The 21,699-nt window shown below is 47.8% G+C and overlaps 1 protein-coding gene across 1 annotated transcript in view; it reads right to left on the reverse strand.

The window, feature by feature from the left end:
• LOC115192862 (potassium/sodium hyperpolarization-activated cyclic nucleotide-gated channel 1) overlaps nt 1-16,439 on the reverse strand; it is a 52,320-nt gene extending 35,881 nt beyond the window's left edge. Inside the window, exon 1 of the mRNA XM_029751770.1 lies at nt 15,704-16,439. Within this exon, the coding sequence (XP_029607630.1) occupies nt 15,704-16,425 (722 nt within the window). The 5' untranslated portion in view covers nt 16,426-16,439. The remainder of the gene's footprint in view (nt 1-15,703) is intronic.
• Between the last annotated feature and the right edge of the window lie 5,260 nt (nt 16,440-21,699).

A 21,699-nucleotide genomic window follows, 5' to 3' on the forward strand; every position in this document is an offset into this window, starting at 1 on the left:
GTGTTCCCTCTGGCCTGGAGGGAAGCTAAAGTCATTCTGCTACCTAAGAATAGTAAAGCACTATTCCACATTCTTTACAAGGAACTCTATTCTCGACTTGCTTTAACAGTCGACCAATCAGCCTGTTACCAACCCTTAGTAAACTTATGGGAAAACCGACGTGATACAATGCTGTTTCACAGTAAACAAATGAACAACTGACTTTCAACATGCGTATAGGGCACTCAAAATATACACCACTTACACAAATGACTGATGGTTGTGGCTGAAATAAATGGATAATTAGAAGCTTGTGGGAGCTGTTATGTTAGAACTACATAGAGCCATGACTACATGGAACTCTATTCCACATCAGGTAACTGATGCAAGAAGTAGAATCCGATTTAAGAAAACGCATAAAAATACACCTTATGGAACAGCAGGGACCGTGAAGAGAGGCACACTCTACACACATGTACATTATAATATTGTTGTATTTCACATTTTTTATTGTAGATATGGAGTGGTGTAATTATGTATGATGCCTTATTGTGTTTGGACCCCCAGGAAGAGAAGCTGCTGCCTTGGCAGGAACTAATGGAGATCCATAATAAACCCCAGGAAGAGAAGCTGCTGCCTTGACAGGAACTAATGGGGATCCATAATAAACCCCAGGAAGAGTACCTGCTGCCTTGACAGGAACTAATGGGGATCCATAAAAAACCCCAGGAAGAGTAGCTGCTGCCTTGGCAGGAACTAATGGAGATCTATAATAAACCCCAGGAAGAGTAGCTGCTGCCTTGGCAGTGTAACAGCTGTCTTCAGAAATGGACCAAGGCGCAGCGGGAATGTGGATACTCATAGTTTAATTCAAAAGAGTAAAGCATCCACAGTGAAAAAACAATAAACAAGACAGCAACAGTTTTGCAGGCTAACTAAACGCAGTGCAAAAACAACTACCCACAACCCCAAAGAAAAACACACACTCCTATATAGGACTCCCAATCAAAGGCAACTCAACACACCTGCCTTCAATTGGGAGTCCCAATCACCAACACAACCATTCACACACACAAAACCCCTGCCACATCCTGACCAAAACTAACACCATTACGCCCTCTGCTGGTCAGGATGTGACAGTACCCCCCCCCCCCTCAAGGTGCAGACCCCGGAATGCACCTAAAAGAAAAACAAACCCCCAAACAACAAAAAATATCCCCCTAAACAATAAGGGAGGGAAGGGAGGGTGGCTGCCGTCAACGACGGCACTGTGCTACACCCTCCCTCCCCAACCCACCTCTCCAGGAGGTGGCTCAGGTGCAGGACGTGGACCTCGCTCCACCTTCGGCGTCGCCCACTTCGGTGGCGCCGATAGCTGCGCCGGGCAGACGGACCACTCTGGCTGGACCGGAGGACAGGCGGGCCACTCGGGCTGGCCCGGAGGACAGGCGGGCCACTCGGGCTGGGCCGGAGGACAGGCGGGCCACTCGGGCTGGGCCGGAGGACAGGCGGGCCACTCGGGCTGGGCCGGAGGACAGGCGGGCCACTCGGGCTGGGCCGGAGGACAGGCGGGCCACTCGGGCTTGCCCGGAGGACAGGCGGGCCACTCGGGCTGGCCCGGAGGACAGGCGGGCCACTCGGGCTGGCCCGGAGGACAGGCGGGCCACTCGGGCTGGCCCGGAGGACAGGCGGGCCACTCGGGCTGAACCGGATGACAGGCGGGCCACTCGGGCTGGCCCGGAGGACAGTCGGGCCGCTCGGGCTGAACCGGAGGACAGTCGGGCCGCTCTGGCAGCTCCGGGCAGTCGGGCCGCTCTGGCGGCTCCGGGCAGTCGGGCTGCTCTGGCGGCTCCGGGCAGTCGGGCCGCTCTGGCGGCTCCTGACTGGCGGGCGGCTCTGGCGACTCCTGACTGGCGGGCGGCTCTGGCGACTCTTGACTGGCGGGCAGCTCAGGAGACTCTTGACTGGCGGGCAGCTCAGGTGACTCTTGACTGGCGGGCAGCTCAGGTGACTCTTGACTGGCGGGCAGCTCAGGTGACTCTTGACTGGCGAGGCTGGGCTGGGACATGACTCCTGTCTGGTGGCACCGGTGGTATGGGAGGTGGATGCGGACATCGAGCGGGCGGTTCGGTCAGAACCTACTCCGCCGCAGTGTCCCGTGGGCCTGAAATACGTTCCGCTTGGTGTTCGCGATCGCCTGATCCGATGGTCCCATACTCTACCCTCCTCGGGTCATCCTGGGGTGGAACGGACATTGCGGGGCCTGAAGGGGAGGTACTGGTGGCCCACCTTGGCTGAGGATGTCCGGCGTTATGTCTCGTCCTGTTCAGTATGCGCTCAGTGTAAGGCTCCTAGGCACCTACCTCGAGGGAAATTACAGCCCCTCCCTGTTCCACAGCGGCCCTGGACTCACCTCTCGGTGGATTTCCTTACTGATCTCCCGCCGTCTCAGGGGAACACGGCGATCCTGGTCGTTGTGGACAGGTTCTCTAAGTCCTGCCGTCTGCTCCCTTTGCCCGGTCTTCCTACGGCCCTGCAGACCGCGGAGGCCCTGTTCACTCACGTCTTCCGGCACTATGGGGTGCCCGAGGACATCGTATCTGATCGAGGTCCCCAGTTTACGTCCAGGGTATGGAAATCGTTTATGGAGAGGCTGGGGGTCTCGGTCAGCCTGACCTCTGGGTTCCACCCCGAGAGTAATGGGCAGGTAGAGCGCATCAACCAGGATGTGGGCAGGTTCCTGCGGTCATATTGCCAGGACCGGCCAGGGGAGTGGGCGCAGTTTGTGCCATGGGCCGAGATGGCCCAGAACTCTCAGCGCCACTCCTCCACTAATCTGTCACCCTTCCAGGTGGTGCTGGGGTATCAGCCGGTCCTGGTGCCATGGCAACAGAGCCAGACGGAGGCTCCTGCGGTGGAGGCATGGGTCAAGCGCTCTCAGGAGACCTGGAACGCGGTCCAGGAATGTTTAAGGAGGGCGAGCGAACGACACAAGGAGAGCGCTGACCGCCACCGCAGTGACGGCCCCGTGTTTAACCCGGGGGATAGAGTCTGGCTCTCGACCCGGAACCTGCCTCTCCGCCTGCCCTGCCGGAAGCTGGGTCCGCGGTTTGTGGGGCCGTTTAAAGTCCTGAGGAGGATAAACGAGGTGTGTTACAGGTTACAACTTCCTTCGTATTACCGTATTAACCCCTCGTTTCATGTGTCTCTCCTCAGGCCGGTGGTAGCTGGTCCGCTGCAGGACAGTGAGGTGCTGGAGGCCCCCCCGCCCCCCCTGGACATCGGGGGGAGCCCGGCGTACACAGTCCGAGCCATCCTGGACTCCCGACATCGGGTAGGGGGCCTGCAGTACCTCGTGGACTGGGAGGGGTACGGTCCGGAGGAGAGGTGCTGGGTTCCGGCGGCGGACGTTCTGGACCCCCCTATGCTGTTGGACTTCCACCGTCGCCGACCGGATCGGCCGGCGCCTCGCCCTCCGGGCCGTCCCCAAGGCCGGCGTCGGCGCGCGGCTCGTCGTCGCCGGCCTATTAGCTGCCACCGATCGTTGTTTCTGTGTCGTTTAGTTTTGTCTGTCTGTTCCGCACCTGTTTTGTGTATGTCATTAGTGGGGACTTATTTAATGTGTGTTTTCAGTTGGGATTTTGTGCGGGATTGTTTATTGTCCACTCAGGATGGTGGGCCGTGTGCATATAGTTACTTCGCTGGTTGTATTTTGGATGCTTTTGTAATTTTTGTATTTTGTGCTGGCTGACGTCTTATTTCTCTCTCCGGACCGTTTTGCCCTGTGTTTTGGGTTGGTCATTATTATTACGCGCCCTTCTGTTTTGGCGTGACCGTTTTGTGCCGGAGAAAATAAAGACCATATACTTTACCTCTGCTCTCTGCGCCTGACTCCAACCACCACTCCTAGAATCGTTGACAATTGGTTGCACCAGATCTTATTTAGGGGCTTTATAGCAAAGGGGGTGAATACATATGCATGGACGACTTTTCGGTTTTTTACATTTTTTGAATTTTTTGAAACAAGTAATTTTTTTCATTTCACTTCACCAATTTGGACTATTTTGTGTATGTCCATTACATGAAATAAAAATAAAATTCTATTTAAATTACAGGTTGAAATGCAACAAAATAGGAAAAACGTCTAGGGGGATGAATACTTTTGCAAGGCACTATACAGTACATAGCTAGTCTATAATACAACTATAGTGCAGTTGAAATCTACTGTAGTCACTGACATGACATGAGAAGAGAACAGAACAGAACAGCTCGCCTAAAATAACAACACTTTGATGGCAGGGTAGGGAGGGGAAGGGAGGGGACCATTTGTTACTATCATCTCTGTTGTTCCTCTGCTAAACAATGCATTTGCATTCTACTAGCTAACTGTTCATCTGCCATCCCTCTCTCTCTCCATCTCTCTCTCGCTCTCTCCATCCCTCTCTCTCTCTCTCCATCCCTCTCTCTCTCTCTCCATCCCTCTATCTCTCTCTCCAACCCTCTCTCTCTCTCCATCCCTCTCTCTCTCTCCATCCCTCTCTCTCTCTCTCTCTCTCTCTCCCACTCTCTCTCTCCGTCCCACTCTCTCTCTCCATCCCACTCTCTCTCTCCTCTCTCTCCATCCCACTCTCTCTCCATGCCACACTCTCTCTCCTCTCTCTCCATCCGACTCTCTCTCTCCATCCCACTCTCTCTCTCTCCATCCCACACTCTCTCTCCTCTCTCTCCATCCCCACTCTCTCTCTCCTCTCTCTCCATCCCACTCTCTCGCTCTCATCCCACTCTCTCCATCCCACTCTCTCTCCATCCCACTCTCTCTCTCCATCCCACTCTCTCTCTCTCTCCATCCCACTCTCTCTCCATCCCACTCTCTCTCCATCCCATTCTCTCTCTCCATCCCACTCTCTCTCTCTCCATCCCACACTCTCTCTCCTCTCTCTCCATCCCACTCTCTCTCTCCTCTCTCTCCATCCCACTCTCTCTCTCCTCTCTCTCCATCCCACTCTCTCGCTCTCATCCCACTCTCTCCATCCCACTCTCTCTCCATCCCACTCTCTCTCTCGCCTCTCTCTCCATCCCACTCTCTCTCTCCTCTCTCTCCATCCCACTCTCTCTCTCCATCCCACACTCTCTCTCCTCTCTCTCCATCCCACTCTCTCTCTCCATCCCACTCTCTCTCTCTCTCCATCCTACTCTCTCACTCCATCCCACTCTCTCTCCATCCCACTCTCTCTCCATCCCACTCTCTCTCTCCATCCCACTCTCTCTCTCTCCATCCCACTCTCTCTCCAACCCCGTCTCTCTCTCTCCGTCCCACTCTCTCTCCATCCCACTCTCTCTCTCCATCCCACTCTCTCTCCATCCCACTCTCTCTCTCTCATCCCACTCTCTCTCTCAATCCCTCTCTCTCCATCCCTCTCTCTCTCTGCTCATCTGCCTGTTGCTCTCTCTCTTTCTCTCCATCTTTCTCTCTCTCTGAATCTTCCTCTCTGCCTCCCCCTCTCTCTTTGCATATCCCTCTCTCCCTCTTTATCTCTCTCTGAATCTAACTCTCTGCCTCTCCCCCTCTCTCTCTTTTCATATCCCTCCCTGTCTCTCTCTCTTTCGCTCCATCTCTCTCTCTTTCTGAATCTGCCTCTCCCCCTCTCCCTCTTTCATATCCCTCTCTCTCTTTCTCTGCCTCTCTCTCTCTGAATCTACCTCTCTGCCTCTCCCCATCTCTTTTCATATCCCTCTCTCTCTTTCTCTGCCTCTCCCTCTCTGCCTCTCCCCCTCTCTTCCCATCTCTCTCTGTTCATATCTCTCTCTCTCTCTTTCTCTGTCTCTCCCTCTCTGCCTCTATCCCTGTCTTCCCCTCTCTCTCTGTTCATATCCCTCTCTCTCTCTCTCTTTCTCTCTCTCACACTCTCTCTCCCCCTCTCTGCCCTCTCTCTCTGCAGTGCTGTGACACACTGGTCCTAATTGCTCTTTCCCCTCTCTGGTGGATAAATCCCAGCGTTATCTCTCAGGAATCCATGTCCTCTCCAGGAGTCTGCCCTCACCAGCCAGATGTTACAGTTGTTAGCATTAATGAGGCATTCTGGGATTGAAAAACAACAGACTGGTCAGCCCGGCATCGCTACTTGTTTTAGTAAATAGCTGAGTGATTGGGCTCACTCTCAAATTCATAGACAGTCAAAGCTATGGATGCATGGACCGACCATATAGTTTTCAACCATGTTTTGAAGCTATACAGTGTTTACAAAACAATGACGTAAAACAAATTTATAATATGGGTTCTGATGGTGTACGACCGTTAAACTAAAGCTCATGAGGCATATATAAGTTCTATTCTTCAACAATCAATGGCTATTTATAATTAATTTGAAAGTCAAAAAAATGGAGATCCGAATCCCGGATTGTCCCTTTAACCTTTGACCTCTCTGCTCTGGCTCTGCTGCACACGTCACTCTGCTGTTGCTGACTGCTGTCTGTCTGCCACGGTTACAGGACAGGGATGAACAGCTGGTCGGCCGGCCCAAAAAACAGACAGTACTTTACTGCCATTAGCCCTGTTGGACAATCCACATCCACCTACTGCCCAGCTAGAACCACTAGCCCTTTTGGACACCTTGTGGTCCACACAGGAATCAAACCTAAAACCTTGTGGTTCACACAGGAATCAAACCTAAAACCTTGTGGTCCACACAGGAATCAAACCTAAAACCTTGTGGTCCACACAGGAATCAAACCTAAAACCTTGTGGTCCACACAGGAATCAAACCTAAAACCTTGTGGTCCACACAGGAATCAAACCTAAAACCTTGTGGTCCACACAGGAATTAAACCTAAAACCTTGTGGTCCACACAGGAATCAAACCTAAAACCTTGTGGTTCACACAGGAATCAAACCTAAAACCTTGTGGTTCACACAGGAATGAAACCTAAAACCTTGTGGTCCACACAGGAATCAAACCTACAACTTATTTATCTGATGCTTTCAGCAAATAGGGCAAACAGGTGGAATGGTGGTATTATAGGTACGTCTCTCTCTCTCTCCTTGTCCCGGGGGGTTGATGTTTAGGTGGGTCAGGTGGAGAGAGGTCAGAGAGTACAGGAGAGGCCGAGAGAAGAGTTCCAGGGCAAAGTGGGGGGAAAAAGTGATTTAAAATAGATGAAAAGAAGCTTAGATCAATCAGAACAGAAAGGGATCATAACTGTTATGGATACTTATCTGTAATGTTCTCTACTAGTTGGCAGAGCAGACAGAACAGAGACAGAGAGGGATCTAAGCTCCACAGCCCACATTCATTCAGTCTGGTTGCCTAGTAGCAGGACCCCATCTATAGAAAGGAAGCTCAAAAGGCTGATCGGCAACCAGCTCAGTAATGTTAACAGTTCAACGCGTGCAACCATGGCTCTCTGTCATGGCTCAGATATGTTCTTTTCACATGATCCTTTTAAGCACAGATCCAGCAACTACGGTGGATGTGTAACCAGACCAGCTCAGTACAGCTTGGTTTGGCTCAACTCAGTTAAGTAGTGTGAAAAGCCCTTTAACGTACCTTGCAGGGCGACATGTACAACATTTACCATAAGCCTAATTGTAATTTGGCAGTGTGATTTCATTTGAAACTTCTTCTTCAACAATGTGCATTATAAACACATTGTTTTTGCACTAGGAAAATCAATGGTGCCCTTCTATACCAATACCAATCTCTAGAACGAGATATGTTGATATGCTGATCTGGTTCTGCTGTCTATCTGTGTGGATTGACCCAGCCAGATGGTCTGGTTCTGCTGTCTATCTGTGTGGATTGACCCAGCCAGATGGTCTGGTTCTGCTGTCTATCTGTGTGGATTGACCCTGCCAGATGGTCTGGTTCTGCTGTCTATCTGTGTGGATTGACCCAGCCAGATGGTCTGGTTCTGCTGTCTATCTGTGTGGATTGACCCAGCCAGATGTTCTGTCTATCTGTGTGGATTGACCCAGCCAGATGGTCTGGTTCTGCTCTCTATCTGTGTGGATTGACCCAGCCAGATGGTCTGGTTCTGCTGTCTATCTGTGTGGATTGACCCAGCCAGATGGTCTGGTTCTGCTGTCTATCTGTGTGGATTGACCCAGCCAGATGTGTGGATATCTGTGTGGATTGACCCAGCCAGATGGTCTGGTTCTGCTGTCTATCTGTGTGGATTGACCCAGCCAGATGTGTGGATATCTGTGTGGATTGACCCAGCCAGATGGTCTGGTTCTGCTGTCTATCTGTGTGGATTGGCCCAGCCAGATGGTCTGGTTCTGCTGTCTATCTGTGTGGATTGACCCAGCCAGATGGTCTGGTTCTGCTGTCTATCTGTGTGGATTGACCCAGCCAGATGGTCTGGTTCTGCTGTCTATCTGTGTGGATTGACCCAGCCAGATGGTCTGGTTCTGCTGTCTATCTGTGTGGATTGACCCAGCCAGATGGTCTGGTTCTGCTGTCTATCTGTGTGGATTGACCCAGCTAGAAGTGTGTGGAAGGTTCATGACATAAATCAATCAGTTAGCCTAGATATGCACAAATTAAACTGAGGCTGAGACCTAAATCTTTGCATTGGAATATTGTACACAGTGGAAATTATCAAAATTACTTTTTCCTAAATTTGAAAAAGATAATCATATAAGAAACAAAGTAGTTCCACAATAACAGTATTTCAAATAGTCTTTAGATGATCGTCACTCACAGTTATTTACAGAAGCAACGTCCGCACTAGCTTCATCATCATGATGTCACTAACTAACTCCATCCTGAGACAGCAGTGGTAAGGTTTTACTTTAACCTCCTAAATACCCTAATTACCCTTCCATCCTGAGACAGCAGTGGTAAGGTTTTACTTTAACCATATTTACCAAATAAACTAAAGTAAAAAAATAATAAAAAGTAACACAATAAAATAACAACGAGGGGAGGGGGTACCGGTACCGAGTCAGTGTGTGGGGGTACAGGTTAGTTGAGGTAATATGTACATGTAGGTAGGGGTGAAGTGACTATGCATAGATAATAATCAGTGAGTAGCAGCAGTGTAAAAAAACTAATGGAGGGGGGTGGGGGGGTGTCAATTTAAATAATCTGGTGGTCATTTGGTTAATTGTTCAGCAGTCTTATGGCTTTGGGGGTAGAAGCTGTTAAGGAGCCTTTTGATCCTAGACTTGGCGCTCCGGTACCGCAGAGAAAACAGTCTATGACTTGGGTGACTGGAGTCTTTGACAATTTTTGGGGCTTTCCTCTGAAACCACCTTGTATAGGGGTCCTGGATGGCAGGAAGCTTGGCCCCAGTGATGTACTGGGCCGTACGCACTACCCTCTGTAGTGCCTGACGGTCAGATGCCGAGCAGTTGCCATACCAGGGGGTGATGCAACCGGTCAGGATGCTCTCGATGGTGCAGCTGTGGAACTCTTTGAGGATCTGGGGACCCAAATCTTTTCAGTGTCCTGAGGGGGAAAAGCTGTTGTCGTGCCCTCTTCATGACTGTCTTGGTGTGTTTGGACCATGATAGTTTGTTGGTGATGTGGACACCAAGGAACTTGAAACTCTCGACCACTACAACCCTGTCAATATTAATGGGGGCCTGTTCGGCCCACCTTTTCCTGTAGTCCACAATCATCTCCTTTGTTTTGCTCACATTGAGGGAGAGGTTGTTGTCCTGGCACCACACGGACAGGTCTCTGACCTCCTCCCTATAGGCTGTCTCATCGTTGTCGGTGATTAGGCCTACCACTATTGTGTTGTCAGCAAACTTAATGATGGTATTGGAGTCGTGTTTGGCCACGCAGTCGTGGGTGAACAGGGAGTACAGATGGGGACTAAGCATGCACCCCTTACCACCTGGGGGCGGCCTGTCAGGAAGTCCAGGATCCAGTTGCAGAGGGAGGGGTTTAGTCCCAGGATCCTTAGCTTAGTGATGAGCTTTGAGGGTACTATGGTGTTGAACACTGAGCTGTAGTCAATGAACAGCATTCTCACATTGGTGTCCCTTTTGTCCAGGTGGGAAAGGGCAGTGTGGAGTGCGATTGAGATTGCATCATCTGTGGATCTGTTGGGGCGGTATGCAAATTGGAGTGGGTCTAGGGTATCCAGGAGGATGCTGTTGATGTGAGCCATTACCAGCCTTTCAAAGCATTTCATGGCTACCGACGTGAGTGCTACAGGGCGGTAGTCATTTAGGCAGGTTATCTTCGCTTCCTTGGGCACAGGGACTATGGTGGTCTACTTAAAACATGTAGGTATTACAGACTGGGCCAGGGAGAGGTTGAAAATATTAGTGAAGACACTTGCCAGTTGGTTCGCGCATGCTTTGAGTACACGTCCTGGTAATCCGTCTGGCCCCGCGGCTTTGTGAATGTTGACCTGTTTAAAGGTCTTGCTCACATCGTTATCACACAGTCATCCAGAACAGCTGGTGCGCTCATGCATGCTTCTTGCCTCGAAGTGAGCATAAATGGGATTTAGCTCGTTTGGTAGGCTCGCGTCACTGGGCAGCTCGTGGCTGGGTTTCCCTTTGTAGTCGGTAATAGTTTTCAAGCCCTGCCACATCCGACGATAGTCAGAGCCGGTGTCGTAGGATTCAATCTTAATCCTGTAATGACGCTTTGCTTGTTTGATGTTTCGTTTGAGGGCATAGCGGGATTTCTTATAAGCGTCCGGATTAGTGTCCAGCTCCTTGAAAGTGGCAGCTCTAGCCTTTAGCTCGATGCGGATGTTGCCTGTAATCCATGGCTTCTGGTTGGGATATGTACATATGGTCACTGTGGGGACGACGTCGTTGACGCATTTATGGACGAAGCCGATGACTGAGGTGATAAACCCCTCAATGCCATTTGATGAATCCCGGAACATATTCCAGTCTGTGCAGCAAAACAGTCATGTAGCGTAGCATCCCCGTCATCTGACCACTTCCGTATTGGGTGAGTCTCTGGTACTTCCTGCTTTAGTTTTTGCTTGTAAGCAGGAATAAGGAGGATATAATTATGGTCAGATTTGCCAAATGGAGGGCGAGGGAGAGCTTTGTATGCATCTCTGTTTGTGGAGTAAAGGTGGTCTAGAGTTTTTTTCCCTCTGGGGAAAATGTACTTTTTTACCTTTATTTAACTAGGCAAGTCAGTTAAGAACTAATACCTATTTTCAATGACGGCCTAGGAACGGTGGGTTAACTGCCTTGTTCAGGGGGAGAACGACAGATTTTTACCTTATCAGCTCGGGGATTCAATCTTGCAACCTTCCGGTTACAAGCCCAACGCTCTAACCACTAGGCTACCAGCCACCCCTGTGACGTGCTGGTAGAAATGAGGTAAAACAGATTTAAGTTTGCCTGCATTAAAGTACCCGGCCATTAGGAGCACTGCTTCTGGATGAGCGTTTTCTTGTTTGCTTATGGCTTTATACATCTCGTTGAGTGTGGTCTTAGTGCCAGCATAGGTTTGTGGTGGTAAATAAACAGCGTGGTCTACAGCTGATCATGAGGTACTCTACCTCAGGCAAGCAATACCTCAAGACTTCTTTAATAGGTACCGGAGTGCCAAGTCTAGGTACAAGAGGCTTCTAAACAGCTTCTACCCACAAGCCATATGACTCCTGAACATCTAATCAAATGGCTACCCAGACTATTTGTATTGCCGCCCCGCTACTCTATGTTATTATCTATGCATAGTCACTTTAATAACTCTACCTAAATGTACATATTACCTCAACTAACCGGTGCCCCCGCACATTGACTCTGTACCGGTACCCCTGTATATAGCCTCCACATTGACTCTGTACCGGTACCCCCTGTATATAGCCTCCACACTGACTCTGTACCGGTACCCCCTGTATATAGCCTCCACATTGACTCTGTACCGGTACCCCCCCTGTATATAGCCTCCACATTGACTCTGTACCGGTACCCCCTGTATATAGCCTCCACATTGACTCTGTACCAGTACCCCCCTGTATATAGCCTCCACACTGACTCTGTACCGGTACCCCCTGTATATAGCCTCCACATTGACTCTGTACCGGTACCCCCTGTATATAGCCTCCACACTGACTCTGTACCGGTACCCCCTGTATATAGCCTCCACATTGACTCTGTACCGGTACCCCCCCTGTATATAGCCTCCACATTGACTCTGTACCGGTACCCCCTGTATATAGCCTCCACATTGACTCTGTACCAGTACCCCCCCTGTATATAGCCTCCACACTGACTCTGTACCGGTACCCCCTGTATATAGCCTCCACATTGACTCTGTACCGGTACCCCCTGTATATAGCCTCCACATTGACTCTGTACCGGTACCCCCTGTATATAGCCTCCACATTGACTCTGTACCGGTACCCCCTGTATATAGCCTCCACATTGACTCTGTACCAGTACCCCCTGTATATAGCCTCCACATTGACTCTGTACCGGTACCCCCTGTATATAGCCTCCACATTGACTCTGTACCGGTACCCCCTGTATATAGCCTCCACATTGACTCTGTACCGGTACCCCCTGTATATAGCCTCCACACTGACTCTGTACCAGTACCCCCTGTATATAGCCTCCACATTGACTCTGTACCGGTACCCCCTGTATATAGCCTCCTCATTACCTCTGTACCGGTACCCCCTGTATATAGCCTCCACACTGACTCTGTACCGGTACCCCCTGTATATAGCCTCCACACTGACTCTGTACCAGTACCCCCTGTATATAGCCTCCACATTGACTCTGTACCGGTACCCCCTGTATATAGCCTCCTCATTACCTCTGTACCGGTACCCCCTGTATATAGCCTCCACACTGACTCTGTACCGGTACCCCCTGTATATAGCCTCCACACTGACTCTGTACCGGTACACCCTGTATATAGCCTCCACATTGACTCTGTACCGTACCCCCTGTATATAGCCTCGCTATTGTTATTTTACTGCTTTTTCATTATTTGTTACTTTTATTTCCTTCTTTTTTGTAGGTATTTTTCTAAAAACTGCGTTGTTGGTTAGGGGCTTGTAAGTAAGCATCTCAATGTAAGGTCTACACCTGTTGTATTTGGCGCATTTGACAAATAAAATGTGGTTTGATTAGACATCGCACACAGCTGTTATCCTGAGACAGCAGTGGTAAGGTTTTACTTTAACCTCAAAAACAACACATATCATTATGTCACAGCTTAAACTCACTTCAGAGCTGCGCGGACAGCTGGCATGATGACTGTGTAGTTAGCGTCCTGTCCTGATTTCCCACTCTCACATCATTTCAATCACTCTACAGTTGAGTTGTGAGTGGTTAGTGCCCCCCTCCCCCCCTCTTACCTTCCCCTGTCCTCCCCCTCCCACCAAACACCCTCACATTAGACTAATTGGGTGGTCATAATCCCACCTGATGTGTGCTTCTGATATTTTGAACGGTCATGTTAACCTATTTTGATTACCCCATTTCAAAAAGCCCCGACCTAACTCTATCGGCCGGCCTGCTGCACACTCTCTCTCTCTCTGTAATCCCATGGCCTCACTAAATGATAAAAAAAAGTGTAATTCAGATGAGTGGAAAAACCCCACTGTGACTCACATCAGGATAGAAAGATAGGATACTACAGGGCAGAGTATATGTTCTGATGTTAGAGCAGAGAGAGAGACGGAAATCAAGGTTAAAGTGATACAAGGAAAGAAAACGTATATGTGTGATGCTGGAAAGGATAGAATGCTGGAACAAACGGACTTGTTTCAGTGTTCCGTAAAGAATACACCTTCAGTTTGGAAATTCACTCCTCATTATATCGTCTCCCATTTTGTTGACTTCAATTTGACTTTCCTTTGTAACTATAACATTAATAAGATTCCTACAAAAGTATGTGCTTTTCATAGACAAGTGTTCATAGCGTGGTCATTAATATATAAACTTTTTTTTTTTTAATTCTCCCAGCGTAGGCATTTCGTTTGGAACAATAAGGATATTCTGTATAGAAACAAGTGTATGTTTTTTTAAGAACTGATTTGATAATCATATCCTGAGTCAACTTTTGAATGCAGAAGGGTTGTTACACCCAGAGAGTTCTCCTAAAGTCTTTGATGCTAGTCCTTCTGGAACTGTCATGCTGCTTCGAGGTGGAACCATACCTCAACTTCTTGACCTACCCTCGCTTAGTCCAATTGACTCTCCAGTAGGAAAAACGTGTTTCTCCTTGCTCCCCCTCAGAACAATAACAGATATATAGGCGCTTTATTTTAAAAGAGATGTTGTATCTATTGCTTATATCACAACTTACTGGAATAGCTTTGTTAAATAATATCTGATTTGGAAAAAGGTATGATTATTACCATACAAAGGCCTGCTTGTTAAGAAGGTCAAATAGGTTTCAGAATGATCCATAAGTATTATATATTGGAATAGCATAATAATTACCCAAAGAAACTCAGAAAAGACATGCACATTAAGTCCACCTAACTCCAGAAAGTGTTTGGCATTTATTTTGTCACTGTCTACATGAAAAGAGATTATGCCAAAAATATTTGAAGATTTATAATCCATATAATATTATTGTTGACTTTTGTTTATCATGGGAGAATGTGCTGCTCGGTTTCCATAACTATAATGAGGATAAAGAAAAATAATCGTATTGTGCTAATGCCAAACTGTCATATTTCAGAAATGTAAATTGACTAATAAAAGAAATGAGTCTTCCTTGTTTTCTATAATGAGGTCAAGCAGTACATTAATGAGCGTTCTACATTCTTCCAATAAGAAAGCTGTAAAAACCGTCCGTACCTGTATGTCATTAAGGCCTCTGTATAATCTGTCATTTGTTCCCCCCCCCCCAACAAATAGTACATGTGTTGTTGTTGTTCGTTTGATTATTTGTTTCAATAAAAAAAAATTTATAACAAAAAAAATACTTGTTCTGTGTTGTAGATATGGAATTAACAGCTGTGGGACAGGCTCTCTCCACACACACACACACACACACACACACACACACACACACACACACACACACACACACACACACAGTACACACACAGTACACACACACACACACACACACACAGTACACACAGTACACACACAGTACACACACACACAAACACACACGTAGAGACACACACACACACACACACACACACACAGTACACACACACACACACACACACACACACACACACACACACACACACACACAGTACACACACAGTACACACACACACACACACACACACAGTACACACACACACACACACACACACACACACACACACACACACGACTAGACATTTTGTGGCCAAATGACATCCTTAAATGACATCCAGAAAAAAAACTGAGCATAAAAGATGAGTGCCAGCCGTATTAGTGGGATATGAATATGCATGCCAGCAGTCAAATCTAAATACTGTATTTAAATTTGTCTGGTATGTATCTTTGACCTTTACTTTGGACCAATTGCCAACCCAGTCAAGACCCAATAAGTCAGTGGGTAGGGTACAATTAAACCCCTGAGAGGTTTTCTAATATGATCTAAGATATCCAAACAGTAGATTTGTACTTTGATAACACCACAAACATGTAATTTCTTAGCCAAACTGAGCTTACACTTAGTCAGATAGTATATATCTTTATATCATAATAATGTATTGGATAGGATATGTAACCTCTGAGAGGCCTAATCTAACCAGACACTCAATCAATTAACCAATAGATCAATCAAATTGATCAACAATGATTGATACAGATTTTCTGAACAATTACCTAAAATCACTGTACGGATGAATGATCCAGAATCCTGCAGACTTCACACGTTCCCTCTCGTGCTCCACGGCCCTCTCGCTCCCCAACATTCTCAGAGAGAACTTGTTGACTCCTGGTTGAAGCATCGCTCCGAACTGCCGGTGCATGAAACCCGCCCGATACAACTGCTCTACTTCGTCTGGCATGATCGGTTCGGTTCCTTCTAACTTGATTAAAGTGGACTGATCGAAGACGGACGAGCGGCGGTATGCGCTAGCACTGCGACCAACGGAATCCTGCGCTCCCTGTTCGGCCCCAGAACCAGTCTCTCCTCCGGGGTAACTCTCCTCGTTAGCGCCGGCGTCTACCTCGGGGATCAGCCTCCGCTGCTCCGCTGGATCTGACCCAAGAGTGCGCCGACCAGTGATGGAAGAGCGGCTACCTCTAAAAAGGCGACAGTCTCCGTTTAAGTTGGTCTTAACGGCAACGTCCGTTTCCAAGTCTCCGGCGGTTCTGCTCTTGGAGTCCCTGTCTCCGTTTCTCTTAGAGCTGCTGACGGAGGATGGAGATCCAGGAAGGAGAAGAGGCTTCAGCCTGATACCGGTACTTTTCTTCTTTGTGTCCTTATCGCCACCACCGTATTCTCCTCCGTCGTCAATCATCACAGAGACAGAGCCTCTTTGGCCACTGTTTTGCGGCAAGCTGTACAGCCTTTTGCGCATGGAAGAATGAAACCTATCCATTATGGGAAGGCCTATTGAAGAAAGGATGATACAGACGCTCACTAGCCTGGGCTACAAAATAAAACGCGTTTGAAAAAGAAACAAGAATATATGAGCTGTGATGAAAACAAATCATATATTTCCTAAACTCAAACGGCTCAGGATTCCAAAAGCAGTGACGGCGTTCTGCAGCAGGACAGGAACAGGTCGAATCTTACTTGACACTTGGAACGTGCTGCTTCCTGCTCTCCCGGTTGCAACAGTTTGTACCGCTTCGGCGAGACGGTCATATTAAGGGTGCATGACCAGTAAATCGATGAATGACGTCCAGGTATCCAGGTATTGCTAAATCAGAGTGTAGCCTAGATGATGATAACAGATCGGGGTGCTGATGCTGCCTGCATGCTGATTGCTCTGAGCGTCGGACGTGCCAGCCGGAGGCTAAAACTGTTGGCTAAACGGAGGTCCTCAATGACAAAGCATGATCTCTCTTCTGATTCTCCTCCTCCTCAAATATTATATCCCTGGCTAGCTTAGCTGTCAATAGGAAAATAATGACACGCTTCCTTCCACGCAGTCAGTCCTCACCAGCTTGCATTCAAAGACCGCTGGCTGGTGTGTGTGCTGACATCACTGTTCCATCCCTGTAGTGCTCTCTAATAACGTGGATATTAAATGGGGCTAATTTATCGGGTTGCCATAGGAGCGATGCACGAGGATAGACAGGACAGCACATGCACTCAGCGTCCCAGTCCAGGCAGGATTATGGGGGATATGATTTATAAACTCCCAGCGGTAGTTGATGACAGAATGTGTGTTGTTGTAAATGATAAAACTATAGGCTACCCACACGCTAAACAGCCCATTGTCTTTAGGCCTATAATTGATCAGTTAAGCAATATTGACCATAATTATTCAAGCAAGTGTTACTTTCCACACTGCACTTTCATTGGTTTAAGATCCTGGGAAAAGTTATATGTTTGTATGCAGGTGACAACTATACAATAATCAGAAGGTGTGGGGTCAATTCCATTCAATTCCGTCTATATAAACAGGAAGATAGAGACATTTTGGAATTGGAATTTTCAGTTTACTTCCTGAATTCACTGAACTGAAATGGAATTGACCCCACCCCTGCAGGTCATACAGAACTACATTGTCAGCCTCCCAAATGGCACCATATTCCACAGCGTGCTTCTTTAAAAACAATAGTGCACTATATAGGGAATAGGGCCCTGGATCTAAAGTAGTGCACTATATAGGGAATAGGGTGCCATTTGGGACACTCCTGCGTTGTCTTGGCTGTGTGCTTAGGGTCATTGTCCTGTTGGAAGGTGAACCTTCACCCCAGTCTGAGGTCCTGAGCGCTCTGGAGCAGGTTTTCATTAAGGATCTCTCTGTACTTTGCACCGTTCATTTTTCCCTCGATCCTGATTAGTCTCCCAGTCCCTGCCGCTGAAAAACATCCCCACTGCATGATGCCGCCACCACCATGCTTCACCATAGGGATGGTGTCAGGTTTCCTCCAGACGTGACGCTTGGCATTCAGGCCAAACAGTTCAATCTTAGTTTCATCAGACCAGAGAATCTTGTTTCTCTTGGTCTGAGAGTCCTTTAGGTGCCTTTTGGCAAACTCCAAGCGGGCTGTCATGTGCCTTTTTCCTGAGGAGTGGCTTCCGTCTGGCCACTTTACCATAAAGGCCTGATTGGTGGAGTGCTGCAGAGATGGTTGTCCATCTGGAAGGTTCTCCCATCTCCACGGAAGAACACTGGAGCTCTGTCAGAGTGACCATCGGGTTCTTGATCAACTCCCTGATCAAGGCCCTTCTCCCCCAATTGCTCAGTTTGGCCAGGCGGCCAGCTCTAGGAAGAGTCTTGGTGGTTCTAAACTTCTTCCATTTAAAAATGATGGCGGCCACTGTGTTTTTGGTGCCCTTCAATGCTGCAGACATTTTTGGTACCCTTCCCCTGATCTGTGTCTCGACACAATCCTATCTCGGAGCTCTATGGACAATTCCTTTGACCTCATGGCTTGGTTTTTGCTCTGACATGCACTGTCAACTGTGGGACCTTATATAGACAGGTGTGTGTGTGCCTTTCCAAATCATGTCCAATCAATTGAATTTACCACAGGTGGACTCCAATCAAGTTGTAGAAACATCTCAAGGATGATCAATGGAAGCTCAATTTTCGAGTCTCATAACACAGGGTCTGAATACTTATGTAAATAAGGTATTTATGTTTTGATTTGTAATAAATTTCCCAAAAATTTAAAAACCCTGTTTTCACTTTTTCAATATGGGGTATTGTGTGTAGATTGATGAGGGGGGAAAATGATTTAATACATTTTAGAATAAGGCTGTAACGTAACAAAATGTGGAAAAGGGAATTACTGCCTCTAGACTTGCAGTATGGCCTGGAGTCATTGTATTGTGTGTGTTTGTGTGTGTCCATTATAACATATGTGATGTACCAACCACTGTGTGACAACTTCAGTTCAGATGTTGTACTCTGTTAAATTAAACGGTTCTGCCAGATAGCTGACTCCCTATACGGGACAAAGGTTCTGCCAGATAGCTGACTCCCTATACAGGAGAAATGGTTCTGCCAGATAGCTGACTCCCTATACGGGATAAAGGTTCTGCCAGATAGCTGACTCCCTATACGGGATAAAGATTCTGCCAGATAGCTGACTCCCTATACGGGATAAAGGTTCTGCCAGATAGCTGACTCCCTATAAGGGAAAAAAGGTTCTGCCAGATAGCTGACTCCCTATAAGGGAAAAATGGTTCTGCCAGATAGCTGACTCCCTATACGGGACAAAGGTTCTGCCAGGTAGCTGACTCCCTATACAGAATAAAAGGTTCTGCCAGATAGCTGACTCCCTATACGGGACAAAGGTTCTGCCAGATAGCTGACTCCCTATACGGGACAAAGGTTCTGCCAGATAGCTGACTCCCTATATGGGATAAAAGGTTCTGCCAGATAGCTGACTCCCTATACAGAAGAAATGGTTCTGCCAGATAGCTGACTCCCTATACGGGATAAATGGTTCTGCCAGATAGCTGACTCCCTATACGGGACAAAGGTTCTGCCAGGTAGCTGACTCCCTATACAGAATAAAAGGTTCTGCCAGATAGCTGACTCCCTATACAGGAGAAATGGTTCTGCCAGATAGCTGACTCCCTATACGGGACAAAGGTTCTGCCAGATAGCTGACTCCCTATACGGGATAAAAGGTTCTGCCAGATAGCTGACTCCCTATACGGGATAAATGGTTCTGCCAGATAGCTGACTCCCTATACGGGACAAAGGTTCTGCCAGATAGCTGACTCCCTATACGGGATAAAGATTCTGCCAGATAGCTGACTCCCTATACGGGATAAAGATTCTGCCAGATAGCTGACTCCCTATACGGGATAAATGGTTCTGCCAGATAGCTGACTCCCTATACGGGATAAATGGTTCTGCCAGATAGCTGACTCCCTATACGGGACAAAGGTTCTGCCAGATAGCTGACTCCCTATACGGGATAAAAGGTTCTGCCAGATAGCTGACTCCCTATACGGGATAAATGGTTCTGCCAGATAGCTGACTCCCTATACGGGACAAAGATTCTGCCAGATAGCTGACTCCCTATATGGGATAAAAGGTTCTGCCAGATAGCTGACTCCCTATACAGGAGAAATGGTTCTGCCAGATAGCTGACTCCCTATAAGGGAAAAAAGGTTCTGACAGATAGCTGACTCCCTATACAGAAGAAATGGTTCTGCCAGATAGCTGACTCCCTATATGGGAAAATAGTGCCCCCTTCAGTTGTACTGCTGCCATTTGGTCTGGATGGAAGATATGAGGATTTAGAGTGCATCCCAAATGACACCCTATATTCCCTATAAAGTGCACTGTTTTAGACCAGGGCCCATAAGGCTATATAGTGAACTGTTTTAGACCAGGGCCCATAAGGCTATATAGTGAACTGTTTTAGACCAGGGCCCATAAGGCTATATAGTGAACTGTTTTAGACCAGGGCCCATAAGGCTATATAGTGAACTGCTTTAGACCAGGGCCCATAAGGCTATATAGTGCATTGCTTTAGACCAGGGCCCATAAGGCTATATAGTATATTGCTTTAGACCAGGGCCCATAAGTCTATATAGTACATTGCCTTAGACCAGGGCCCATAAGGCTATATAGTGAACTGCTTTAGACCAGGGCCCATAAGGCTATATAGTGAACTGCTTTAGACCAGGGTCCATAAGGCTATATAGTGAACTGCTTTAGACCAGGGCCCATAAGGCTATACAGTACATTGCTTTAGACCAGGGCCCATAAGGCTATATAGTACATTGCTTTAGACCAGGGCCCATAAGGCTATATAGTGAACTGCTTTAGACCAGGGCCCATAAGGCTATATAGTACATTGTTTTAGACCAGGGCCCATAAGGCTATATAGTGAACTGCTTTAGACCAGGGCCCATAAGGCTATATAGTGAACTGCTTTAGACCAGGGCCCATAAGGCTATATAGTGAACTGCTTTAGACCAGGGCCCATAAGGCTATATAGTACATTGCTTTAGACCAGGGCCCATAAGGCTATATAGTGAACTGCTTTAGACCAGGGCCCATAAGGCTATATAGTGAACTGCTTTAGACCAGGGCCCATAAGGCTATATAGTGAACTGCTTTAGACCAGGGCCCATAAGGCTATATAGTGCATCATCTGTCCTCATCTCTCCTATCTGTCCTCATCTGTCCTATCAACTGTCCTCATATCTCCTATCTGTCCTCATCTCTCCTATCTGTCCTCATCTCTCCTCTCATCTGTCCTCATCTCTCCTATCTGTCCTCATCTCTCCTATCATCTGTCCTCATCTCTCCTATCTGTCCTCATTTCTCCTATCTGTCCTCATCTCTCCTATGATCTGTCCTCATCTCTCCTATCTGTCCTCATCTCTCCTATCTGTCCTCATCTCTCCTATCATCTGTCCTCATCTCTCCTATCATCTGTCCTCATCTCTCCTATCATCTGTCCTCATCTCTCCTATCTGTCCTCATCTCTCCTATGATCTGTCCTCATCTCTCCTATCTGTCCTCATCTCTCCTATCTGTCCTCATCTCTCCTATCTGTCCTCATCTCTCCTATCTGTCCTCATCTCTATTATCTATGTCCTGCCACTGAGGTGAAAAAGAACTGAACTGGTAGCAGACAGATTAGCTGAATAGGTATCCATGTTGCTTTCACCTACCCTGTGGCTTCAGATCATTGCAGATGAAGGAGAGGAGACAGAGCGTAGA

The sequence above is a fragment of the Salmo trutta genome, chromosome 4, assembly GCF_901001165.1.
Source record: "Salmo trutta chromosome 4, fSalTru1.1, whole genome shotgun sequence".
In the NCBI taxonomy this organism is placed as follows: domain Eukaryota; kingdom Metazoa; phylum Chordata; class Actinopteri; order Salmoniformes; family Salmonidae; genus Salmo; species Salmo trutta.